Consider the following 25,517-nt stretch of genomic DNA (forward strand, 5'->3'; position numbering starts at 1 on the left):
TTCCCCCGGGTGAACAGAGCCGCCAGCAAAAGGGCGTATTACAAATGTCATAAAGAAGGCGTCAGCTTGGAGTTGGTGGGAGCATTACGATTACGTTATGGCCACTGACGCAAACAATTATTCTTACTCACCCACCAAAAATCACCTTAATGTACCAATTTATCCATGCTTTTAATTATTCCTCCTTATGTTCTTTGTTAAAATTGCATGGGCATTCTCGTCAACTAAAGGCCTTCTGTGGAAGACTTTGTGACCCATCACGCGGTGTTGACCCTCTATAAAGGGTCGTACAACACGGTTTCCAGTTCATGCAATTGGTGATTACGGCAACCCCATTTCCTCTTCCTTTTCTCATAATTTATATTTATGTGTTAACAATATGTAGATAGTTTTATGTCTGAATATATAGTTCGTGCCCTATCTTTAATTGCATTAAGCAATAAAGAAAAAGACTATAGCAGAATCAAGCTAGAGTGGCCTCTCTAGTAGGAAAAATATGGAGTGTGGAAAAAAGAGAAAAATGGAAAATGAAAAAGAAGAAGAAAGTGATGATGAAGAAGAAGAAGAGAAGGTAAAGAAGTTCTTTGCTTTGATCAGAAGCACAAGGGAGATGCGTGATCGTCTAAGAAACGTGCCAAATGGATCAAAAGAGGAAGAAGAGAAGAAGAAGAAGAAACAGGAAGAGAAATCGGTTGCTGCCATGTGGAATCCAAAATTCCAACCGGAAGATTTCATGGAGGATTCCAAGTCCAAGAATCCTTTGTCAGTGAATGATGCAGGCCCTTCCTCGAAGAGAGAACAAGAAAAAGAAACCAAGGAAGGAGGGGAAGATAGTAGTTTAGACCTAAAGCTTTCTTTATAATAATAAATTGAAGGAATAATGGACTTTTTTTTGTTTGTTGTTGTTGAACGTTCAAAAGAAAGGAAAATTGGTCAAATCTTACTACTGTTACATATCAATCCATATGCCTCTCAATGTTAATTTTTCAAGTGGTTTTTAAATTGTAATACCCTAGCCAAATAACTATAACCTGACCGTTCATTGGTAAAAAATAATAATAATAAAGGAAAAAAAATAAAAAAGATTTATCAATAGTTTTTCTTTGAAAAAAAATTGAAGAAACCTTCAAAAAAAAAAAAAAAGAGAGGAAGAGGAAGAGGAAGAGTAAATCAATCATAGAAATCTCTAATTTAGGTAAGATTTTACTTAAAATTCTTAAAATTTTTATGTTTTGTGTAATTTTCTACACCCTCAACTTATATTGATGTATTTTTTCATCTTCAAAATAATTCTGAAGATTTTTTGGTGACAATATAATGAAATTGTAGGTACCAATAAGACCTTTTCTAAAGTTATGCGTGGCAAATTAAGTAATTTAAAAGAATTAAATGTTTAAAATTTTTTATTTTTAGGTTTTTGATAATTATAAATTTTCAATTTTGAGTTGTCGAAACTCTTTACTCTGCTAGTCAATTTTGTCAAACTTTAGGTACTTTGGATAGTACGAAATATGAACTTCTATTGGTATAATTGTTTTGTTCAAATAATTTATATGCTAAGAGAATCAAAACCCTAAAATAAATTTCATGAATCTGAAATTAAAAAAATTCGAATTGTTTGTGATAATTTGTAAAATTTTAGCCTTTGAAACTTAGGTTTTTGAAAATCATTTTTGCCGAAACGAAATTCTAAATTATACTATTACATTCATACTTTAAATTACTGCTTTCTTTTGTCACTAAGAACGATATTATAGATTTTGTAACTCAAAATAAGTAAAATAATCAAAAAATACAAAAATTTTAGAATATAAAAAATTTTGTTTTTAATTATTTTAAAAATTATTTTAAATCAATATTAGATGTATTTAGTTATAAATTACTTAATTTGAGTTATATTATTTTTAATAAATTTTTACTTATTTTAATATATTTTTATTGTGTTAATTTCATGTTATTAGTATTGTTAAATGGCTATTAAATTATATTTAAATTTTAAAAAAATTATGTTAAATGTTAAAATTAAATATTATAAAAATTTAAATTGCTACTGATTTTTGTGTTTTTTATTCTTAATTTCATATTTATACTCAATTTTACGTATTTTGCTATATTAAAAGAAAATTTATTTTAATGTGCTAAAAATATTTTCAAATAGTTTCGATTAGTCATGAAAGTTACTACACAACCCAATTTGCTTAGAATGACCTACAAAATGTTTACCTTGTTAAATTTATATTTTTGGGTTAAATTCTAATTTTTGAATATTTCTTGAATTATTAGGATATTAAGATAATTGAATGATTCGTTACTTAAATTTCTGTTTAGCCTATCAAGTAAGTAATTTAATATTCCTTCGATTATTATGTTCCTAAAAATCAGTCTTAATATGTTTAGAGTGAAAATATATAATATATTTTGTTTTATCCATTTGTTTCATAAATCAAGTTGAGCATGTAAAATATATATATATATATATATATATATATATGATTTCTTTGTTATAAGTTTGGAATATGTTTTAATATTGTTTTGATTTTCGAATATGATTTCATAATAATATATTTATATATCCATCGTTTATCGAAATATAAAATTTTGCTTTGTAATGATTATGGAATTTACTTTGTATGAATTCTATTTTAAAAAAATTTATAAATATTGAATTGTATATGTTGGGTAATTTGAAAATATATTTTGGTTTTTGTCTCCTATTATGATTATGTTCTGACCCTGTCAATGAGGGTTAATTGTTGGCCATATCAATATGTATTTTGTGATATCGATATCAATTTTGAACTATGCCATTGGTTAAGAATAATGATTTTTATTCATCGTACCATCGGTGATATACTTCTATCCCATTGCACTAAAAGGATTATTGTGATCTTTGTTATGTCCCATTGCACTAACGGATTAATTATGACTATTCAGTGCAACCATCTAGTTTTTTTATATATCTTTGTCCTATTACACTAAATGGGAAGTCCTGATTTTGACATATACCATAGAGGTTAAGTGTGATTTAGTATGTTACGGGAGACTAATAAAATTTATAATTTTGTGATATTTATTTCGCTTTGTAATTTGAGAATCTGATTTTCAAAATATGATTTGTGAAAATGTGTTTAAAAACAAGATTACCCAAAATATTTTCAAGTCACTTAGTTAATGTTTTGGCCTAAATGTTTTGTGACATGCTTAATCCAACTAAAAGGATGTCAGTTACTTATTGAGTTGTCGTACTCATTCTTTTAATTTTTTTTACTTTTCAGCTTTTGATATTCGTATTTTTGGGGCTTAGTTTTAACATGAGATTATATTACGAGACTTTATCTATCCTTTGTCATCATATAGCTTGTAATATGAGTACCTTGATATAATAAAATTAGAATATTATTGTATTTTTCGATCCAATGTAACATGTGAATTTCAAAAACTTAGGTTTGTAAACTATAAATTTCGAATACCTTTTGGAGTGTGATTAGTATGATATCTATTGGCTTGCATGTTTGTAAGATTTATCTCATGAGTATGTGACGTTGTTACGTTTTGAATTTTTGGATTTGAGATGTAACATATTAAGTTTGTAGAAACCCGTACCTAACCTATGAGATATTATCCGCTTTAACCTGAAAATCTCACAATTTTATTTCACAAAAAGCATCTCACAAGTATAAATTTAAATTTTAACTTGTATATTATAATAAAATTTAAAAATATGTTAATATAAGATTGAAGTCTCCTACAAATGAACCCCAAATGTTCTAAATCCAAATTTGTCGCTCAAACTCTGTTTGGTTCAACTTCATATTTTCAGTGCCAAAGCCCATGGGAATTCAAAGTAGGGCCATTGCTCATAGACCTAATGGGCGTTTTTGCGAGAGTGGACTAAGTAACTTTAGGGCAAGTCATTTTGAATCACAGACAGAGAAAAAGATGTAGTTTCATTTTGTCATGAGGCTAAGCTATAGGCTAACGGGCTTAAGAAGTTCTGAATTTGGGCTCAAAGGAATAAAAACTAATGCTAGTATGTAATATGTAAGGCCTTTTGAAGTTGGAACCTAGGAACTAGTTACACTTATTTATCATAAGGTTCAATTTTGAATGGTAGTTGTTGGCAACAAACATCAGTAATAGTATAGTATTGAAAAAAAAAAAGAAGAGAAATGCTAGTTGAATTTAAGTAATTTTTTTAAAATATCACCTAAGGTTGGCAACAGGATGAGGCAAATCAGTTTTTTGCTGCCCATGCCTCCGACCTGAAGCCTCTATAGTTTTACTCGATACCCGACCCGCATCCGTTCGAAGGTTGTAGTTGAAATACCTGACCCACTAAGCATATTATTACCCAAATTTTACCCGACCTGACCCGAATTGTCTTTGGGTTTCTCTGCTGCGTACACAGGTGACAAAGAACGATGATAAAAAAAAATAATTTATGTAAAAAAATAACCTGAATCAGCTCAAATTAAAAAAAAATTATTTTTCAACTATTAAAAAAAAAGAAAGAAAGAAAAAACATACATGATGGTTCGAATGTGAGAAACTATAACTAGATCTGTAACTGCCTTTAAAGCTTAACTTTTTTCTTTATGACTTAAAATTCGGATGCTTTCTTTGCTGAAATAAAGGAAGCGAATTGAGGAAGAAATGAAGTGGAAAAGAAAATAAGGTGCAGGGTCTGGCTATGTGAAGAGATTAGGCACGCAGAAGGCAGAACTGTAGAAAGAAATTAAAAACCCTAAAATCTGGATGCTTTCTTTTCTAAAATAGAGGAAGTGAATTGAGGAAGAAATGAAGTGGAGAAAGAAATGAGGTGTAGGGTCTGGCTATGTGAGGAGATCGGACGGGTAGGAGGCAAAAATACAAAAAAAATGAAGTGAAGAAAAAAATGAGGTGCAGGGTCTGATTATGTGAGGAGATCGGACGGGTAGGAGGCAGAATTGCAGAAAAAAATGAAAAATCCTAAAAAAAATTACATATATCTAGCAAAGGTATTTTTATAAATATCCTGGGTTGAGTCGGGTTTCATATAAACTTGACCTCGACCTGAAATCGCCTTTCAAAAAAAATAAAATTGACCCGACTCGACCTGAAATTTATTTTTTCAAAAAAAATCTGACCCTAAATGATCGGGTCGAGTCAAAATTCGACGATTTCGGGTTGATTTGTCGATACTAATATCACCGTTACTTTCGTGCTTCTCTCACCTCTCAATTCATGAGTTCATTATTTTGACTTTATTTCTCAAAAGAGAATGGTGCGACCCCTTTTTTAAGGCTTTTGAGTGCTAACCCATGAAATTATCTTCTAAAAAACAACCTCCTTTGGCTTAGCTCTCAGGAGAATTAGTCAACCAAAAAGAGCTATTCATGCACTACTCTAATGTGCATAATGGCCAGCATTTAGTATACATTAATCATAGGCATATTTTTTATCATAAAATTTTTGCTTGGTCATTGAGCTCCGGCATGAGGCTTATTGCAGCTCTTTATGTGGTAAGCATGGCTTGGTTAAAAAATTAATAACAATTTGAGTAATCGACCATGAGCTGATTGAGAAGAAAAAAAATGTCTTCATTTTAGGGGATCGTGTGTAATGCAATTACTTGAAATATCCAAAAAAGAGGTCCTCTATGTGTCTCAGTGTTCAGCCCCTTGTTGCTTGTTATTGTAACTATTGTAAACTAGGCCCTGTGTCACAAGCTTTAACTTAAAACTTAGAATTTATGTGACTTTAGGCTTAGAATCATCTTCTTTTAGACTAAATCAGCCTAAAACATAAGCGTGCAAGCACTAAAATAATTGAAAGGATAGAATACGCAAGTTTGAGAGAGCAAGAGAATTATTAAAATATGCATTGTATATTATTGAAGTAATGTGTTTGATGATGTCCAAATGAGGGTGGGGTGACCCTCTATTTATAGTTGAGGCCCACAACTCTACTTATGGCAATCTCATAAAATAATAGGATTGTAATATCTCTTAAAAATTAGGGATTACATAGATTACACATTAATACAAAAGGCTTTTCTTGATTTTTAGGATCAACAAAATCCTGCTGAAGGCTCCTACCGATCTTAGTTACTTTTGGAAGATCTTGGATCACTCCTACTCTTTTGGGCCATTCTAAGTGCGATGTAGGCATCCTGTTGGTTGTATGGGTAGGCCTGTATGCTGTACGGGTAGTCTGAACTTTTATCCAAGGCCTAGTGCATGAACCTCAGCCAATGTCTTTGATGCTCGAGCCTTAACCCCAGGTGCTCGGGCCTGTGCGACTAGTGCGCCCGCCCAGAGCATGACATTCTCCTCCACTTGATTATGCAACACCCTCATCGCGTCTTCTGCATAGAACTACTTGATCTGGTCTTGAAACTGTCATAAGTCTTTTACTAGTTCTTAGCTCACCTCACTGTCTGAAAAGTTTCTTTCAGCGAACCAAGTACTCCTGTCTTGGTTGGTAGTTCTACTTCACTTCTCGATCAATAATGATACTATGGACCTCCCTCTCATATGAGGCCCTAGCTCCTTATAGTGTGCACTTTGACTCTGCCCGTCCTAGATCTCTTTCATTTTCATTAAACGGCTTGAGCATGCTAAAATGCAACACTAGGTGTACCATCAGCTTAGGTGGCATATCTAGCTTGTAGGCAACCTTGCTTACCCTCTTAAGAACTCTAAAAAGTTCATCATTCCTCTGGACTAGGCCTTTGTGTAATCCCTTATGGTACACAATGGGATGCAGCTTCACCAACACTAAGTCTTTTACTTGGAACTACACATCCCACCTCTTCTGGTCTACCCACTTCTTCGACCTCTTTGCGACTTTGTAAAGAAAAACTTTGGCCAAGTCAGCTTGTTCCTACCAAGCCTCGACAAACTTGTACGTTGTTGGATTAGGCCCTACATAACCTGCAGCAATCGAATTGGTGTTAGCGATCGCTGACCTGTCATAATCTCAAATGGACTCTGGTTCGTTACTTTACTCCTCTGTAAGTTGTAGGAAAATTGGGTAACATCTAACAACTTTGGTCAGTCTTTTTACTCGGCACTCACATAATGCTTGAAGTAAACTTCAAACAGTCCATTCACTCATTCAGTCTACTCGTCGATCTATAGATGCATGCTGGTGAAAAAGTTTAAGTCTGACCTCAACAGCTTGAACAACTCAGTCTAGAATTTACCCATAAAATGTCTGTCCTGATCACTGATAATGGTCTTCGACACTTTCTAGTACTTCACCATGTTTTTCAAGAATAATCGAGCTGTCTCATCAGCTAGGCACTTTTTGGTTGTTAGAATGAAAATCTTATACTTAAAAACCTATCCATCACTACTATGATGCTTCTAAGCCCCTCTGTCTTGGGAAGATTGACTATAAAGTCCAGAGTGACGCTCTCTCATGGTCTCTCTGGCACAACAATGGCTTCAAGAGACCGTTTAGTGGTTTAAACTCCACCTTGTCCTATTGACACACAAAATAAGTCTTCACATAGGTCTCCATATCTTTCTTCATGTTGGTCAGTAGTACTAGTCCTCTAGCAAAACCAAGGTGTGGCTCACCCTTGGGTGTCCAGCCTATTTCAAATCATGGCACTCGTGCATGACTTCTCTGCAGAGCTTTCCATGCTGCGACATAAACAACCTGTTACCTTTGGTAAGTAATAAATCATCCTACACCCAAAATCATCTAGTCTTACCTTGTTTGGCATGCTTGATGAGAGCTGTGGCTATAGGATTGTATGCGTGCCCTTTCTTGATGTGCAGCACCAAAGAACCCTCTAGTTGGCTAATGACAGTTAGGCTTGTCTTCTTGCTCAATACGTCAGCCACTAGGTTTGCTTGCCCAGCTTTGTATTCCAACCTGTAATCAAATTTTACAAGAAAATCTTACCATCTCGCCTGCTTGGGGGATAACTTCTTTTGCATTTGAAAGTAGTTAGTCGTCACATTGTCCATCTTGACCACAAACCTAGAACCCAATAGATAAAAAGTAGTGCACCATTACTATCATCTCCTTCTCTTGGATCGTGTACCTACGCTCAATCTTATTAAGCTTTTGGTCTTCAAATGTAACTTGATGACCCTTCTGCATCAACACACCTTATATTGCGTTGTCTGATGCATCCGTATGCACTTTATATGGCTTGACATGGTCTGGCAAGGCCAAGACTAGCTTCTCGATCACAGTCTGTTTCAACCGATCAAAGGCTTCCTAACACCCTACACTTTACTCTCATACTCTTTTTCTTTTAGCAAATCAATCAATGGCGTGGCTATGGTTGAATGGCCTTTGATGAAGTGCCTGTAGTAGTTAACCAGCCCAAAGAATGACCTCAATTCCATGACCTTGGCTAGCAGTTCCCACTCTATAATGGCATGCACTTTATCTTTTTTCATCTGTATCCTACCACCTTCTACTATGTGGCCTAAAAATAAGATCTTTTGCTAGGTAAATGAGCACTTCTCCCTCTTGACATACAATTTGTTCTGTTGTAACACCTCAAACACTTGTCTCAAGTGATCCATATAGTCTTTTAATGTCTGGTTATACATCACAATATCATTAAGATAAAACATAATAAAACGATCAAAGAACAATTGAAGCACCTTATTCATTATAGTACAAATGTGGATGAAGCATTGGTGAGTCCAAATGGTATAACTAATAACTCATACAAACCATAGTGGGTGACACATGCTGTTTAGGCTCATCTTCCTCTGCGATCCTGACCTGATAGTAACTTGACCTCAAATCCAGTTTAAAAAACCACCTTGTTCTTCCAAGTTGATTGAACAAGTTCGCAATGAGTGGGATAGGATACTTGTTCTTTACAGTCAGCTTATTCAATGTTCGATAATATATACATAATTACAACGACCCATCATGCTTGTGTTGGAACAATATCGATGCACCGTATAGGGCCTTGGATGGCCTAATGTACCCTACATCAATTAGCTCCACGAGCTACTTACTCAACTCTTTCAACTCTAAGAGAGACATTTGGTAAGGGCCCTAACTAGTGGCTTGGCCTAGGACACCAGTTTGATCATGTGGTCTACCTCTCTCTTAGGTGACAACTTGCATGGTAGCTTGGTGGGCATTACATTGTTAAAGGCTTTTAGCACGTTTGGTACCTTCAAATGGATGTTAATCTCCTTCTTCATCATTCTTCATACTTTAGGGCTACCAAGAAGGTGTCTTCATCCATGTTCACCTCATTGGCAAATTGAATGACCGATAGCACCTTGGACCCAATCTCAGACTCGCGCCTCAATGGTATAAAGCATTAGCACCGTGCATCCAGAATGCATATACAATTGATAAAAGGCACGAGAAGGGCATTAATCCGAACAAAAAATCTAACCTAATCACAAACTCATAATCATCCAAGGGTATTACCTCAATGATTTCCTTGCCCTTTCAGTCTTCAAGTTGTAACTCCACTCCCCGTGTTACTCCAGTGGTTGGAACCTCTTTAGAGTTCACCATTTTGATGGTACCAATCCCTTTTTACATTTTTAGTCTGAGTTTCTAGGCTTCATCATTTGAAATAAACAAATGTGAGGCACCTGTGTCCATTAGTGCATTTATTTTCCTGCTCGCAACCATCAGATCCGTAAACATCAAGCTCTTTAGCTTATGGCTCCCCTTACTCTAGACAGCATTGAGCACCAATAACCCAAGCTTTGTTACTTCTGTCTCTGGCTCTTCATCCGACTTTTTATCTACATCAGCTAGTTTACCCCTCTTTGGGTAATTGCGCGCTATGTATCCCTCACCACATAGGTAGTATGAGATCTGCTCACGGTCTTCTTTTGCCCTTCACTTCTTTGCTGGTGGTTTTCTCTCGTCATCTTTGTTTGAACAGTCTCGATCCTCATTATTGGATTGTCGATCATGATTTTTTCTCTTGGACTGCCTTTTTCAATCCCTCTTGTCTTTGTACTTTTCGTTGAGCTTGAAAGACTCGAACTTGTTCTATGATTTGAACTTCACCAAGGACTCAGCAGTAGTCATGGCTTTAGCCAAGTCATGAACTTTCCTCCATTATAGCTCATACTTCAACCCATCCATGAAAGAAAATAAACCTTCTATCTCATTCAAATTCGAGATCTAAAGCATCAATTCAGAGAATTTCTAGATGTTCTCCCTTACATCCCCTTGCTGGCTAAGCCTGTGTAACTTTGCTCACACCTTATCATTGGCGTACTCCTAGTAAAACTGTTCCTTGAACTCCTTTCAGGTTCCAATCATGGTGCCTCTGCACGTCACACCATCACACATGTGCCTCTATCATAATACCTTGAAGTGGTAATTACCTTGGTAGCATCATCTTGTATGCCTGTAACCTGAAAGTACTACTCTATCCCTATAAATAGTTGTCTATTTCCTTGGCCGCCCTTGTCTTCTTGAACTCTTTGGGCTTGGGAATCTCCACACGGGTCTTAGACATTCCAGGAAACATACCATTCCCAATGGCAATCTTGTAAGCAGCGAGCTCACCCCTAAGCTCTTCTGTCTCTCTGCATATGGCCTCCATCCCATTTCGCATGGTTTTCATCTTGGCTTCTAAGACTTTATTCCTCTGGGTGATCATGTCGAGGCCTTCATTGAGAGCAACTTGCAACTCATCCTTAAGCTCCTCTTCCATGGAGTCTAGTGCTTCAACATGAGTCTCTACATCGTCAAGTTTCTCTTTCACATCGCCCATGGTCACCTTCATCTTGGATAGTCTCCTGTCCATAGTAGACCGAATGTCTCTCGAACTGGCCTTGTCACCCATTCCGCGGTCTTGCTCCTAGGTCTCTGTTTGTTGGCTAGCAACATCGCTATGGGATGCCATCTCCTCGACTGCGATCTAACCTGCACACAAACACAAGCAGAACCTAAACTAAATCTGCTTTGATAACTAACTATCACGAGCTTCGACCTAAGACTCATAATTTGTACAGCCTTAAGCTTGAAATCACCTCATTTTTGCCTAAGTCAGCCTAAAACACAAGCGTGTAAGCATTAGAATAACTGGAAGGGCAAAATGCGAAAGTTTGAGAAAGCAAGAGAATTGTTGGAATATGCACTGTATATTATTGAAGCAAAGTGTCTGATGATGTCCAAAAAAGGGTGAGACGACTCTTTATTTATAGTTGAGGCTCCTAACTCTATTTATGGCTAGCTCCTAAAATAATGAGATTATAATATCTCTTAAAAATTAAAGATTACAAAGATTATATATTAATACAAAAAGCTTTTCCTAATTTTTAAGGTCAACCAAATCTTGTTAAAGGCTCTTATCGATCTTAATTGTTTTTGAAAGATCCTGGATCGCTCCTACTACCCTGGGCCTTCCCAAGTGTAATGCGAGCACTTTGTAGGCCTGGCCCTGGCTGTGCAGACATACTTGCATGTTGTGTTAGCAGTTTGGACTCTTATTCAAGGCTTAGTGCGCAAAACCCGACAAATGTCCTTGGTGCTTGAGCCTTAACCCTGGTGTTCGGGCCTGTACGCCTAATGCACTTGCCCAAGGTGTGACACATGCAGCTTCAAGAGAAACTAATTATATGTTGGAACGTACGTGCGTATACAAGTATACCCTTCCATAAAGTTATTTGTTCTTTATATATCCAGTTTATGTAAAAAGGACGTGATTAATCGTAATAATGATGCGGTTGATTCAGTGTTATTGGGTCAGTTCTGATAGTTGGACTGTATGCTGTTCTGTGGGAGATTAAACAGATGAAAGGCGAAGAAGAGATAGGTGAAGTTGGGACAGCGGCTGCATGATCTTGAGGCGAAAGGAAACCAAACAAGGTTGCGGGTGTGTGGTTGGAGGTCACGGTGAGTGCTTTGAATTGTGATACTATTGATATTTAATCTCGGAGATTGGAAATCCTACTCATATTTTGTTTTGTCTTAATCAACCAAAACTTGTAAATTAAATCACCAGAAACGTTGCTAACGTGGCAAGGATCACATGGCAGAAGCGAAAGCGTTAGGATGTAACATCTAAGTGCTGGCAACGTTAAAGAAAGAAAACCTAACGGATTGAAAAGGCCCCTTCATGTGAAATCTCCGCACCGATTGCGTAATAGAAGGATAAGCTTGGCTTTGCTTTGCTGTGCCCCCAGCAAAGTTTTAACATTGTTGTCTTTCAATCCCTTCTTACTTCTTCCTGAGTAGCCATCCAATTCGCTAAATTTCTCACCATGGACATTTCAAATCTCTCTATTGCCTTACTCTTCTGCCTCTAATCCTTAGTCCTCACTTCTTATGTTCTTTGCTTTTGTTTAGATTTCTTTGTATAAATAAAAACCTTTTATTGCGTTGATTTAGGCCGATGGGTCTTTAGCTATTTGGTCCCAGATCTAGATCTGGATCTGGGTTTTATTACATCTGCTTGTATTTTCACTTGGAAATATACTACTAGTCTTATCTTTCATATTGATTATTTATATTGTTTTACTGCAATATCATTGATGTGCACATAGCTGATGTAGATCTAGTTGTTTAGATTGCTATTGCTTTTTACAAGCTTTTCTTAAAAGAAATTGTTCCTAATGTTATTCATCTCTTCCATTTTGGGCAATGGCCTACATCGAAAAATGGGGGCTGTCTTATGTAGTTATGTTATATGTGACTATATATATGTCAAATGGTTTTTGTTCCTTTTTTCTTGGTATTAATTGGAAGAGTAGATTGGGATTCACCGTTATCTTGCTTCCTGGGTCTAAGCCGAGATAAAAGGACGGGGCTTTCTTTTGCTAAGTTTTTCAGTCGGCTGTTTGCCAAAAAAGAGATGCGAATTCTTATGGTGGGTCTTGATGCTGCTGGTAAGACTACCATCTTATATAAGCTCAAGCTCGGAGAGATTGTCACTACCATTCCCACTACTGGTATGGCTCTTTCTTTGTTAATTTTTTTGTAATATTTCAATAATTTGATCATCAATCCTGATGCTTATTGATACCTCACCCGCAGGGTTTAATGTGGAGGCTGTGGAATATAAGAACATTAGCTTCACTGTTTGGGATGTTGGTGGTCAGGACAAGGTAGTACAACAGGAACTTGAAAATTTGTGGAACAAACCTTAAATATTTAGAATTTTACCATTATATTGTTTTCCTGGGCCTTACTCCTTGATGGAAACGTTATAATTTTGCCATATTATTCAATTGTAAAATCGCAGTTTCTGGTACAACTGTTGCATGTGCTTATCGACGGTCTTATGCTGATGACATATGCCATCATCAGCGTATAACATAATCATAAGCTACATCTACTAAGCCATCTTGTCTTTCAAGTTTTTCCTTTGGTTGTACGAGGGGAAGCTATCCGTGCTGTGGCTGACACATAAGTTGTCCTCTTGCTGTATGTTGTTTTCCTTGCTATCAAGCGTGCTTATGGACAGTCCTGTGCTGATTTGATTGTCATCCATCATCACATAACATATTCATAAGCTACATGTACTGCTGTCACCTTATATTTTCAGTTTTCTTCTTCGCTAATTGAGGAAGGTTATTCAGTTTGTGGCAAACATCACGGGCTTATATATATATATATATATATATATATATGTTTTCCTAGCAGGTTTGTTTAGTGATCATTTGTGTGCTTACTAAAGATCTTGCTCTTATTGAATACTCCTATAACAACACATAACACAACCTTACCATATCTTAATCTATTAAGTATATTAACGCAATGCTTTGAATTTTTTTCTCATGAATGATGTTGTAAGTGATCTCCGTGGATTTTCCATTTAATCAATGTCATAGGCTAAATGTTAGCTGAAGTCTTATCCTCATTGAAATATCAATGGTTTTAGGTTTACCTTTTGTATTATAGTAACAGGTGATGAATTTGAGTGCTTATGGACGGTCTTGTGCTAACTAGATGTTCCCCATTAGCACATAACATAATCATAAGCTATATTTAACAGTGCTACCTTGTCTTTCAAGTTTTTCCTTTGACTATTGGAGGAAGGCTATCTGCATTGTGGCATATATAAACACAACATTTATGTATTTTTTTTTTTTGTATATTAATTATCTGTATTCATTTTTTAACCTACAAGCAGTTACAATAGTATTTAGGAAATTTTTTTTCTTTTGAATTACCTGATATGTGGACTATGGTGCTGATAGTTGTGCTGAATTTTGCCAATTGTGATGCAATGCAAATTCAAATTTGTCTTACAGTTTTTATTTTATTTTTTAAATGTATAGGTGCGACCAATATTATGTCTTCTTTGTAATAAAGTAATGGTGATGTTTTGTACAAATTGCTGGTTGCTTTTTTATAGTACTTGCCTTTACCTCTATTCAAATTAAGGGTTAATCCGGAGTTTGATAGCATGTCATGTTTTGGTAGCCTTTATGGGCACTTATAGATTCGACCTTTGTGGAGGCACTACTTCCAAAATACCCAGGGGCTAATCTTTGTTGTTGATAGCAATGATCGTGACCTTGTGGTTGAGGCCAGGGATGAGCTTCACCGTATGCTAAATGAGGTACCAATCTACTTTATGGCATGTTGCTGAATGGCATTTGGCACTTAGCAGCATGTTGTTTGAAATTTGGATAGATTCCAACTTTGTCCGCTTTTGATTACCTTATACCTTTTAAGGGCCCACCCCAAATTTGTGTTTGGCACTGCCTTTATTGGTTGTATTATCTCTAATGTGTTGAAATTTTCAGTAATGAGAGAAGGAAGAGAATTGTGAGGGCTGTGGTCTACATTACCTGTTTATGCATGTCTAATTACTTTTTCAAATATTTTGTTGCTTCTCATATGTGTAGGATGAGCTGAGGATGCTGTGCTGCTTGTATTTGCAAACAAGCAAGATCTACCAAATGCTATGAATGCTGCTGAGATCACTGATAAGCTTGGTCTTCATTCCCTCCGTCAGCGCCATTGGTAGTTTATTATTGAACTTTTCTCCTGTTCGTTTATCTACAAATTATTAGGGCCTTTGTGTGTTTTGTAGATACAAAATATCTTTCTGAAAGAATGTGGTTATTCTTGTGTCTGTCACAGGTATATCCAGAGCACATGTGCCACCTCCGGTGAAGGGCTGTACGAGGGACTAGACTGGCTCTCAAACAACATAGCTAACAAGGTAAGTGGAGACTGACATTTGCATCCATTGTGGATATTATTCTTTTCTAATTTCTTTCTTTCTTTCTGTTTTTCCTAGGGTTGAGGGTTGGTTGAATTTCAGTGATATCTCAGGCTGCAAATCTTTCTCGAATTTGAATTTTTTGATGCTATTTTATGTTATTGGGTTTTTCTTTTCCTTGTAACTTTTGCAAGAAATGTATTAGATATTTTTAATGTAGGCATTTTGCCTGCCTTGTAGATTGAAATCTTTGTTCTGAATTTTAACAATTGTTGACTGTCAGTCCAATTTGATAATTATTTGTTCCCGGTTCTTTCCAAATTATGATCATTGGTTGATTCTTGTTAGCTCAATAAAGCTCAGAGTTGGGGGAGCGGGAAGAGGGATTTTTTTTTTAAATTTATTTTTGGCCAAGTAATTTCATTTTAACTGTTCTCTAAACCGCCTTTTCATTTGCTAGTTTACCAGGGGATCTGAGTAAGGGAAATTTTTGTTTGGATAAAGGTGATTATGCTTTATTCAAGCACTTGCTTCAAAATAAAAAGCGCATCAGATACTGAACTTATTATCTACTTAACCTAAAGCTGCATTCAGTCTTGAAAAGCAAGTGGGCGTTGCCCTTTAATCCAAACTCCTTTTCCTTTTCTTTGTTGGGTTTATATACCGTAGCAGTGTACAAAGCCCACCAAGATTGCTCATCTTATACTCCCAACGCCCATCATGCAACTAATCTTTGCCCATTTTCGATGGTAGTCCATTTGCATCAAATTCATCCTGCTGGTTAAGACCTTTTGCTCTTGCTAACGCTTTCTTTGGGATTCTACTGTCAGACAACAATATATATATATATATATATATATTTCTTATCTAAGCTCTATCAGAGCTGTTTGTAACTACATGATGGGACTTAAGGTGACAAAATGTCGCAGCATTATTTTCATTATTGATGTAAATTTTCTATGCTTTTCTTCTTCCAATAAATTGGTCGACACTTATTGAAGTCTCACATTTTGATACCATAATCCCGGTAAGAGTATATATCAATCCTCTTTTAAGTTTATTGGAAGCGCAGATGCACAATCTTCAGCTTGTTTTTTGGATTGGATTAATTCACTGGTATTCCTGTAATCTCCCCTCTCCCAATGATAGCAAGCTTTATCCAAATTGTCTTCCATCAATTAATAGAATTCCACACAATTGTAGAAAGCCTTCTTCAATATGGAGTCGGTGTTGTCATGGAATTAATTCTATCAAACTTTTGCTATTGCTAGCAGCTTGTTCAATTATCAGGTTGATAGATATTAGCGACAGCTTAGGGAGGACAGCTGAACTAGCACGTACGTAGTGAGGAACTTCTGATTAACTTATGATATTTTTTGTAAATTTCTTTGAGTACACAATAAAATTAAAAATATATATATACCATAAAGAAGTATAGTAATATTCATTTATATAAAATTCAAAAAGTGTACCAACAGAACTAGAAATATTCAAAACCAAAGAAAGCAACCATAAGGACAATAGTCTTTAGGTTCCTGATAAAATCTGTCCATTTTAAAAAAGGAAGGACAGATAAACAACTACTAAGAAAAACACAAATTAAAAACACATTTACACTCCTACACAACTTACTTAGGTGTATAGTACTTTCATGTCGCCACCAAAGGCCACAAACTTTATGCAGCGGATGGGGCGCTAATATAGTGAACAACTCCAGTATCATGAGCCAACTTTATATAGGATTATGATCAAAATTTAGGTTATCATGAGTCATCCATGTATAAAATTATGGTCGAATAGATCTTTTGTGTTAGAAAAAGTGTCTCCATTTCAAACATTGTAATATTTATTGGTATCATAGCTCTAAAATCTCTAAGGTTCTTTTAGGGGATGAGCCGGTAGCATAATATTAGGTTATCTCACCGATTGCTATGCGGGCTTAGGCCATCCATCAAGGGCTGCCCCTTTGGCTCTGATGATAGTGAGAAGTCTCGATGTATGATTCTCGATTATAATAAAATTCACCCCGATTGAATATCTCGATGTTGCCTCGATGTGTTTTTTTTTTTTTCGATGTGAATGTGCTTGCTTGTGTGTGTTTGAGATTGATCTCGATATATTGTGTCTTATTGTGAATGCTTGGGACTAACCATGGCTTATGGTTATTTGTTCAGATATTGAACTAGTGAAGGCTGACTTGGGTGGGAGCATCCATTCAAGTGCCGCACGGTCTACTGTTTGTTGAGAGAAAGCTTAACCCGTGACACATGGTATCAGAGCAAGGTTAAGAAGTGTTAGAAAAATGGATGAGATGACCACAAGGGGTGGACCCAATCATCAACAGAGAATTGAGGAACTTGAGCCCACGGTGGCCGTAATGAAAACTCATATGGCAACTAAAGATCGAGTGAGAGAGATTGAGATAACCCAACGGGAGTTGTCTGATACTCTCCACAACGTGAGCGAGGAAGCTAGAGATGCCTTGAATATTTTCCAAAAAAAATTCACGGAGCTCAGAGCACAGGTGAGCATCTTACAAATGACTGTGGCTAGATCGGGTTCGAGCTCGATAGAAAGAAAAAAAAAGCCCAAGGTGTCGAAGCCTCGATGCTATGAGGGGACAAAGGATGCTAAGGAACTTGAAAATTTCTTATTTGACATGGAGCAGTACTTTCGAGCTATACACATAGATTCAGAGGAAGACAAGGTAGCAATGACGTCGATGTACCTCACAGGGGATGCTAAGCTATGGTGGCGCTCCAAGTTTGTCAATGACGAGTGTCCGATTAAGACTTGGACGGACTTGAAACAAGAACTGAAAAACCAATTTTTCCCTGAGAATGTGGAGTATATAGCTCGAAAGAGACTTTGAGAATTGATGCAAATAGGAATAGTACGAGAGTTTGTAAGGAGCTTTTCTACCCTGATGTTGGATATTCGAGATATGTCTGAAAAGGACAAGATGTTTTATTTTCTTAAGGGCCTCAAGCTTTGGGTCAGGACAGAACTACAAAGATAGAAAGTGCAAGACATGGCCATGGCCATGGCTGCAGCTGAACGTCTCCACGATTATAATGATGGCTCTTCAAAATGAAAAAATCCTTCATCAGCTGGCAGTAGCTTTAACTTTGGGAGTGGGGGAAAGATGACTAGGCTGGACCGACCCTTTAGTGGGGGATTAGACAGAAGGTCTTTTGGTCGAGATAGCACCCAACCAAAGACAAACAGCGCAGTGATTTTCAAGCCTAGGCAACCGCTAGCTTACTTTCTTTGCAAGGGGCTGCATCGAGTGGTCGAATGCTCACACAGAGGAACCTTTAATGCCTTAAAAGCCTCATCTCAAAAGTCCGTAAAAATGCCAGAGAACATTGAAGAAGTTGAAAAAGTTGAAGAGGAGTCAGCCATAATGGGATTAATAAGGTTTCTCAATGCCCTTCACACCCAACTGAACACAATAAAGAAAGAGCATAGTAGAGGCTTAATGTATGTGAACCTAATGATCAATGAAAAGGTCACCAAGGCCATGGTAGATACGAGAGCAACTGATACTTTCATCACACCAGAAGAAGTAAAAAGGTATGGTCTCCAGGTTAGCAAAGATTATGGATGAATGAAGGTGGTCAATTCACCTTTGCGATCAGTGGGAGCTCAAAGAGTGTGACAACTAAATTAGGGCCATGAAAAGAGAAAGTAGACTTTACAGTTTCCTCAATGGATGACTTTGATGTCGTCCTAGAACTAAACTTCATGATGTTGGCTCAGGTGATCCCTATCCCCGCCGCTAGCTGTTTGTTATTCTTAAGGGAACACCCATGTGTGGTACCGACCAATATCTTACCAAAAAGTGGGAAAAAAATGATTTCAGCTTTACAGTTTAAGAAAAGGGTAAAGAGAGGGGAACCCTCCTTTGTGGCCATGTCGATCTACAAAGAAGGGTCAGGAGTGAAACCGATACCCAATGGCATGAAAAAAGTGTTGGAAGAATTTGAAGGGGTGATGCCAGAGATGTTGCCTAAGGTTCTGCCCCCTCGACGAGCAATGGACCATGAAATTGAGCTCCTCCTAGGAGCGAAACCCTTTGCCAAAGCCCCTTATCGCATGGCCCCACCAGAGTTGGTAGAACTAAGGAAACAGTTAGATGAGCTTCTACAAGCTGGGTTCAGTGCTATTTCAAAAGAAGCATGATAGAAGCCTAAGATTATGTGTTGACTACAGGGCCCTGAACAAAGTCACCGTAAGAAATAAATATCCCATCCCTCTTATAGCAGATTTGTTTGATCAATTAAGCCGGGCCAAGTACTTCTTTAAATTAGACCTGAGATCTGGCTACCATCAGGTTAGAATTATTGAGGGAGATGAGCCAAATACCACTTGTGTAACATTGTATGGTGCATTTAAATTTCTTGTTATACCCTTTGGACTGACCAATGGTCCTGCCACATTTTGTACATTGATGAATCAGGTATTCCATGACTACCTAGATAAATTTGTATTCATCTATTTAGATGACATAATGGTATATAGCTCCACTTTGGAAGAACATCAAGAACACCTACGCCAGATGCTTCGAAGGTTACAGGACCACCAGCTATACGTGAAAAGAGAGAAGTGTGCATTTGCTCAAACTCAAATCCATTTTTTCGATCACATTATTGAACGTGGCCACATTCGAATGGACATGAAAAAAGTTAGGGCCATCAAGAAGTGGACAACACCGAAGAATGTTAGTGAACTCCGCTCATTTTTTAGACTAGCTAAATATTATAGAAAGTTTATGAAAGGGTACTCTCGCAAGACCATGGCCCTCATAGAGCTATTGAAGAAGGAGCATAAATGGTGTTGGACGAATGAGTGCTATGAGGCCTTTGAGAGATTGAAGAATGCTATTATGAAAGATCCTATCTTAACTCTCCATGATATTGAAAAGTCTTTCGAAGTTCAGACGGATGCATCTGATTTTGCTATTGGAGGAGTGCTTTTGCAACAACATCACCCGATAGCATTTGAAAGTAGAAAGCTAAGCGAAGCTGAGAGGAATTATACGGCCCAGAAAAAAGAGCTCTTGGCAGTAATTCACTGCTTGAGGGCTTGATGACATTACTTATTAGGCTCACACTTTGTCATGAAGATAGACAATGTGACCGTTAGCATTTTTTCACCCAACCAAGGCTTACAGGGAAACAAGCTAGATGACAAGAATTCTTAGCAGAGTTTGACTTTTATTTTGAGCACACCGCTGGAAAGACAAATCAAGTGACCGATGCATTGAGCAGGTGAACAGATTTAGCGGCCCTTAGAAGAACTGCCCCAATGGCGGCTAGCAGAGCCTCGACAGACATTCGCAAGTTGATTGAGGATCATTTAGGGAAGGACTCGTAAGCTTTGCCATCCTGAAGCTAGTGAAAGAAGGAAAGTCTAAGTACTTTTGGCAAAAAAATGAGGTCTTGTGAACAAAGGGGCCTCGATTGTTTGTGCCGAGAGCGGAAAGTCTGAGACAGATGCTGATGAGAGAATGTCATGACACACCATGGGCTGGACATCCAGGTTGGCAACGCACTTTGACGTTATTGAAATAAGGATATTATTGACCTCACATACGACAAGATGTGATGGACTATACAAAGACTTACCTCATCTGCCAACAAGACAAAATTGAAAAGAAAAAACCCGCAGGCATGCTCGAACCACTATCGATACCCGTCGACCATGGGAAAGCATCTCTCTTGATTTTAAGCCTACCCAAGGTTGGTGATCTTGAAGCAATTTTGGTGGTAATTGACCGATTCTCTAAGTACTCCACATTCATTCCCGTTCACAAGTATTGTACAGTGGAAGACACAGCTCGACTATTATTCAAACATGTGGTCAAATATTAGGGCCTCTCTCAAAACATTGTTAGCGATTGAGATCCGAGATTCACAGGGTCTTTCTGGAGGGAACTTTTCAAGATATTGGGGTCCCAACTCAACATCTCCTCAAGCTACCACCCTCAAATCGACGGTCAAACGAAACGGTTCAACGGGTTACTAGAGGAATACTTGAGGTACTTTGTTTAAGCCAATCAGAAGGACTGGCCCTCGTTATTGGACGTTGCTCAACTCTATTTTAATTCCAACAAAAACTCTTCCACCAACAAGAGCCCATTTGAGGTGATCACCGGACAATCACCAAGGCTACCCCACACTTCCTTGAAATAATATGGAGGAAAGAATTCGAGAGCCTTCAACATTGACAAGGAGTGGAAACAAAACACGGAGATTACACAAGCTTACTTGGAGAGAGCATCAAAGCAGATGAAAAAATAGGCAGACAAAGATCGCAGGGCTCAACAATTCCAAGTTGGTGATTTGGTTCTTGTTCGACTAGTCCCTGAACAAATCAGATTCTTGAGAAAGAGAGATAGTAGACTGGTACGTAAATATGAGGGTCCAGTGAAGATACTTTTCAATGTGGGAAATGCTTCTTACAAAATCGACCCACCAATGTGGATGAAGGTGCACCCAGTATTTCATGTGAGCAACTTGAAACCTTTTCATATAGATCCTACAGATGCTAGTCGAAGGGAGCCAACCAGAGTCGCCATCACCATGAAGCCACCCTCAGAACGTCGAGTCGAAGAGATCTTAGTCGACAGAAAAACTAAGATATCTCGAAGACTGGTTCGGAAATACCTAGTGAAATGGGAAGAATTAGGACTAGAAGAAACCAGCTAGGAAAGAGAACATGACCTCCAGAGATTCAAGAGGAAGATTGAAGAATTCCAAGCCAGCAAGTCGACGAGGACGTCGATAGAATAGGTGAGGGAGGATGTCATGAGCCAACCTTGTATAGGGCCATGACCAGGGCTTAGGTTGTCATGAGCCACCCATGTATAAGGCCATGGCTGGGTAGATCTCTTATGCTAAGAAAAGTGTCCCAATTTCAAACATTGTAATGGTTACTGGTAGCATAACTTTAAAATCTCTAAGGCTCTTTAGGGGAGGTGAGCCGACAGCGTATTGTTGGGCTGTCTCACCGGTTGTTATGCGGGCCTAGGCCATCCACCAAGGGCTACCCCTTGGCTTTGGTGATAGTGAGAAGTCCTGATGTATGATTCTCAATTATAATGAAATTCACCCCGATTGAATGTCCCGATGTTACCTTGATGTGAATGTGCTTGCTTGTGTGTGTTTGATATTGATCTTGATATATTGTGTCTTATTGTGAATGCTTGAGATTAACCATAGCTTATGGTTATTTGTTCAGATATTGAACTAGTGAAAGCTGACTTAGGTGAAAACGTTCATTCAAATGTTGCACAGTCTATTGTTTGTTGAGAGAAAGCTTAGCCATCCAGCCTCTGACAACGCTGCCAAAAATGGCTGCAACCCTGTTTGCTCATACTCATCACCTTCTGTTTCACCAGAACAACATTTTTGTAGTCAAGCGACTCATCATTGTAAATGTCCCACCATTTTGTCACAAGCGTCTTAATATCTTCCCTCTCCATGTTCTCTTCTTTGCCGGTACACCTCCACGGTTGGGAGCCAACAGCACAGTAGTGAACAACCTTGGCTTTTTCTAGCTCAATGTTCTCTGGGTGGCGCTATAACACGGCCATGACCAGGTTATAAATTGGAGGGATGGGCCTGTAAATGTTCCTAAAGAACATGTTCAGATAATCCTGCGGAAAATATAACACAAGACATTAGAATCAGCATTGAGAACAAGAAAACTAATTAGCATCAAATAACAAATTAGTTCTTACCTGCTCAGCTAAAGGAGTGGTAGGGGTAACTTTGAGAGTACTCAAGAGGTCCTCATAGACAGAAAGGCTGGGTTGATGTACAAACATTCCAGCGTTGAAGTAAAGAGGAGGTTTAGGATCCAGCCGAGAAGGCCGCTGGACCTTATCAGGGCACCCAATTTTGTACTGTGGGGTGTGGCTCCAGGTTTTCTCACAGAAGCAATCCATCACAGCGTAGAAGTAACCATCTTCCATGTCAAACAAGTGGTCTATGTTATCAAACACTTGGATATCTCCGTCCAAGTATATCATCTTGGAATACTCCACAAACTGCAATTTTGAAGTGTTTATATATATAAGTAAAAAAATTACATCTTGTTTACTTTTAGTAATCCCATCTTAATTGCCTAAATTTTGATTTATGCCAAAATATAATATAAGGATAGGAAGAACTCTTAATTAACCAGAGAAAGCATATAGATAATTAGGCATGTATAGCCAACCAGGTAATTAGACTTGCTTTGGTTAACCAATTGGCCAAACGAAAAAGGGGAAACCGGAAAACCTTTTTCCCATAATAGTTTTGGAAATTGAAACATCGTATGAAAACAAGGAAATATTTGTCATGTTCTCGGAAAATCCAAAACATTTTAAACCCAACTAAACCGTGTTTTAAACTAAAATCCCAAAAATAACCTTAACAAAAGAATCTTAGCACGTAGCACATCCCCCCGAGAGAAAGTTACGTGTAAAACTTCCACATGCAAAAACATACCTCCCAGATACTTAGCTTGGAATAATTGATGACATAGTAGGCCATGGCATACTGGGTCTGGTTCTCAGGTGGATACACAGGCTCGATCTCCTTGATTATGCACCCCTGATCCACCAGAATCTTCCTGTGATCTTCCGGGACGTCCTGCAAAACCGCACCACCAGTGGGTACTTGCTCTTTACCTTCCTCAGTCCCTTGGCTAACCCCACCACGCCCATGACGTAGTCCCCGTTCCCAGCCAAGAACGTAACATAAGCCCTTTTGGGAGGGGTTGGAGGCTTGGCCAGAGCTGTAGCCTTGGCAGTGACAGTGGCAGCTTTGGCACTGGTGATATTAGGAGCCATGTTTGAAATTCTTGTAAAAGGTTTGAACACAAGTGTGAGAAAAAGTTGGTTTGCTGATATGGTAAAGGGGTATGACTTAGTGTTTGGATGGGAGGAAAATGAGTTGTGTATTAGAAAGGATTTTGAAATGAGGGAGAAGTACTTGTGTGGTATGTAAGAGAAACTTGGATTGTGGCTTGATTGAGGTGGGGAAGGGGGGTTTATATCGGAAATGGATTTGGTTTACGGTACTGAAAAGGGAAAAAGAAATATTTTATGATATTATAAAAATTAAAAAGATTCTCTTTCTGTTGCAAATGTGAGTTTGTGAGGCCCGACTAATGACTACCAACCTTAATTTGACCCTATGGGCATGCTTTTCAAGTACAAATGGCGTTGTATGTTTGGGTGTAGGTATCTATCGGTGTCCAATGTGTTTGAGAAATATTTTAATATAGCAGCAGCACTTAGTGAGAGATTAATTTGTGGAAATGGACGGTGCACGTAAACACCTAATTTATTATATGTTGAGATAATTTGTGTTTGCCCTTTTTTGGTGGCCATGAATCAGGAACACACCCCCCCCCCTCCCCCGGCTGTCAATTCTTTAATAAACACTTTCTTTACTATGGTTTTAGACGTGTTGTTACATATCCAAGCCTGGCTAGATTTTATTACCAAAAAAACAATTAATATTACTACATTATTCTATAGTATATATTATATATGCCACAATATCAATCAACAAAAACCATTACCCAATATCTAATTAAAACCATCTATTTAAAAAAATATATAAAAATTGTAATTTGAAGATTAAAAGAATTTTTTGCATATATAGAAAATTATGCTCATAGAGATCAAACATGTATAAGTATTTACAACAATTATCTAATGATCATTTTTTTCAATAAAAGTTATTATAGAGCATTAAATTATATATGTTAATGTATCAAATTTGGTTTTTATTATGAAGCTTCCTTTGATTTATGTTATGTTTGGATACATATAAATAAAAAAAAGAAAAAATTTTTTTTTTTAAAAAAAGGTACATATATCTTTTATTTGAATAGTTAAAATTAATAAAAGAAATGAAAAAAAATTTTAATAACCATTATTTGAATAAATAATGAAAAAATAATTCATTATAATATTTTTTGTAATTATAACTTTTTTATAAAATAACATATAATATACAAATATATTTTAATACTACTTAGCTTGTATTAATAAATTTTCTTAAATAAAATTGAGTATGTTTAATATAGTAAGATGTATTAGCTAGTTATTAATTTACTTTTAATTTTATATTTAATTCAACTTTTTAATTTATACTGATAATAATTTAATTTATTTTATTGTTAAGATTTAAAAAATTATAAAATATTTAAAATTGTGATGTTATATAAAATACTTATAAAAAATTATATTTGAAGAAAGCATCAATTATATAATCAAATCTAATATCATAATAAAAATATAAATATAATAATTTTTTTGTAAAAATAAAATTTTTTCAACTTTTCTATCTTTAGCTTTTTTCTCAAATTAAGATATTAAAAAAGTGAAGAT

The 25,517-nt window shown here is 36.9% G+C and overlaps 1 protein-coding gene and 2 pseudogenes across 3 annotated transcripts; 2 read left to right on the forward strand and 1 right to left on the reverse strand.

Annotated features, from left to right (window-relative positions):
* The first annotated feature begins 349 nt into the window (after positions 1–349).
* Positions 350–960, forward strand: LOC111293581 (uncharacterized). Its single transcript, XM_022886335.2, has one exon. The coding sequence runs from the start codon at positions 497–499 to the stop codon at positions 860–862; it is 366 nt and encodes a 121-aa protein (XP_022742070.1). The 5' UTR covers positions 350–496; the 3' UTR covers positions 863–960.
* Positions 961–11,652: 10,692 nt separating this feature from the next.
* Positions 11,653–15,442, forward strand: LOC111293738 (ADP-ribosylation factor 2-B-like; annotated as a pseudogene). Its single transcript, XR_016327202.1, has 8 exons — positions 11,653–12,896; positions 12,982–13,052; positions 14,306–14,512; positions 14,587–14,651; positions 14,700–14,746; positions 14,808–14,919; positions 15,040–15,121; positions 15,200–15,442. The product of XR_016327202.1 is annotated as an ADP-ribosylation factor 2-B-like (transcript).
* Positions 15,443–22,201: 6,759 nt separating this feature from the next.
* LOC111295558 (galactinol synthase 2-like) lies at positions 22,202–24,387 on the reverse strand (annotated as a pseudogene). Its single transcript, XR_016327307.1, has 3 exons — positions 23,623–24,387; positions 22,869–23,177; positions 22,202–22,784 (listed from the first exon to the last, which is right to left on the reverse strand). The product of XR_016327307.1 is annotated as a galactinol synthase 2-like (transcript).
* Positions 24,388–25,517: the final 1,130 nt, after the last annotated feature.

The sequence above is a fragment of the Durio zibethinus genome, chromosome 14 (assembly GCF_047325235.1).
Source record: "Durio zibethinus cultivar Kanyao isolate XHJ-2024 chromosome 14, ASM4732523v1, whole genome shotgun sequence".
Lineage (NCBI taxonomy): Eukaryota > Viridiplantae > Streptophyta > Magnoliopsida > Malvales > Malvaceae > Durio > Durio zibethinus.

Excerpts from the sequence above, each read along its gene's own strand:
- LOC111293581 (XM_022886335.2), top strand. The coding sequence starts at position 497 with ATGGAGTGTGGAAAAAAGAGAAAAATGGAAAATGAAAAAGAAGAAGAA.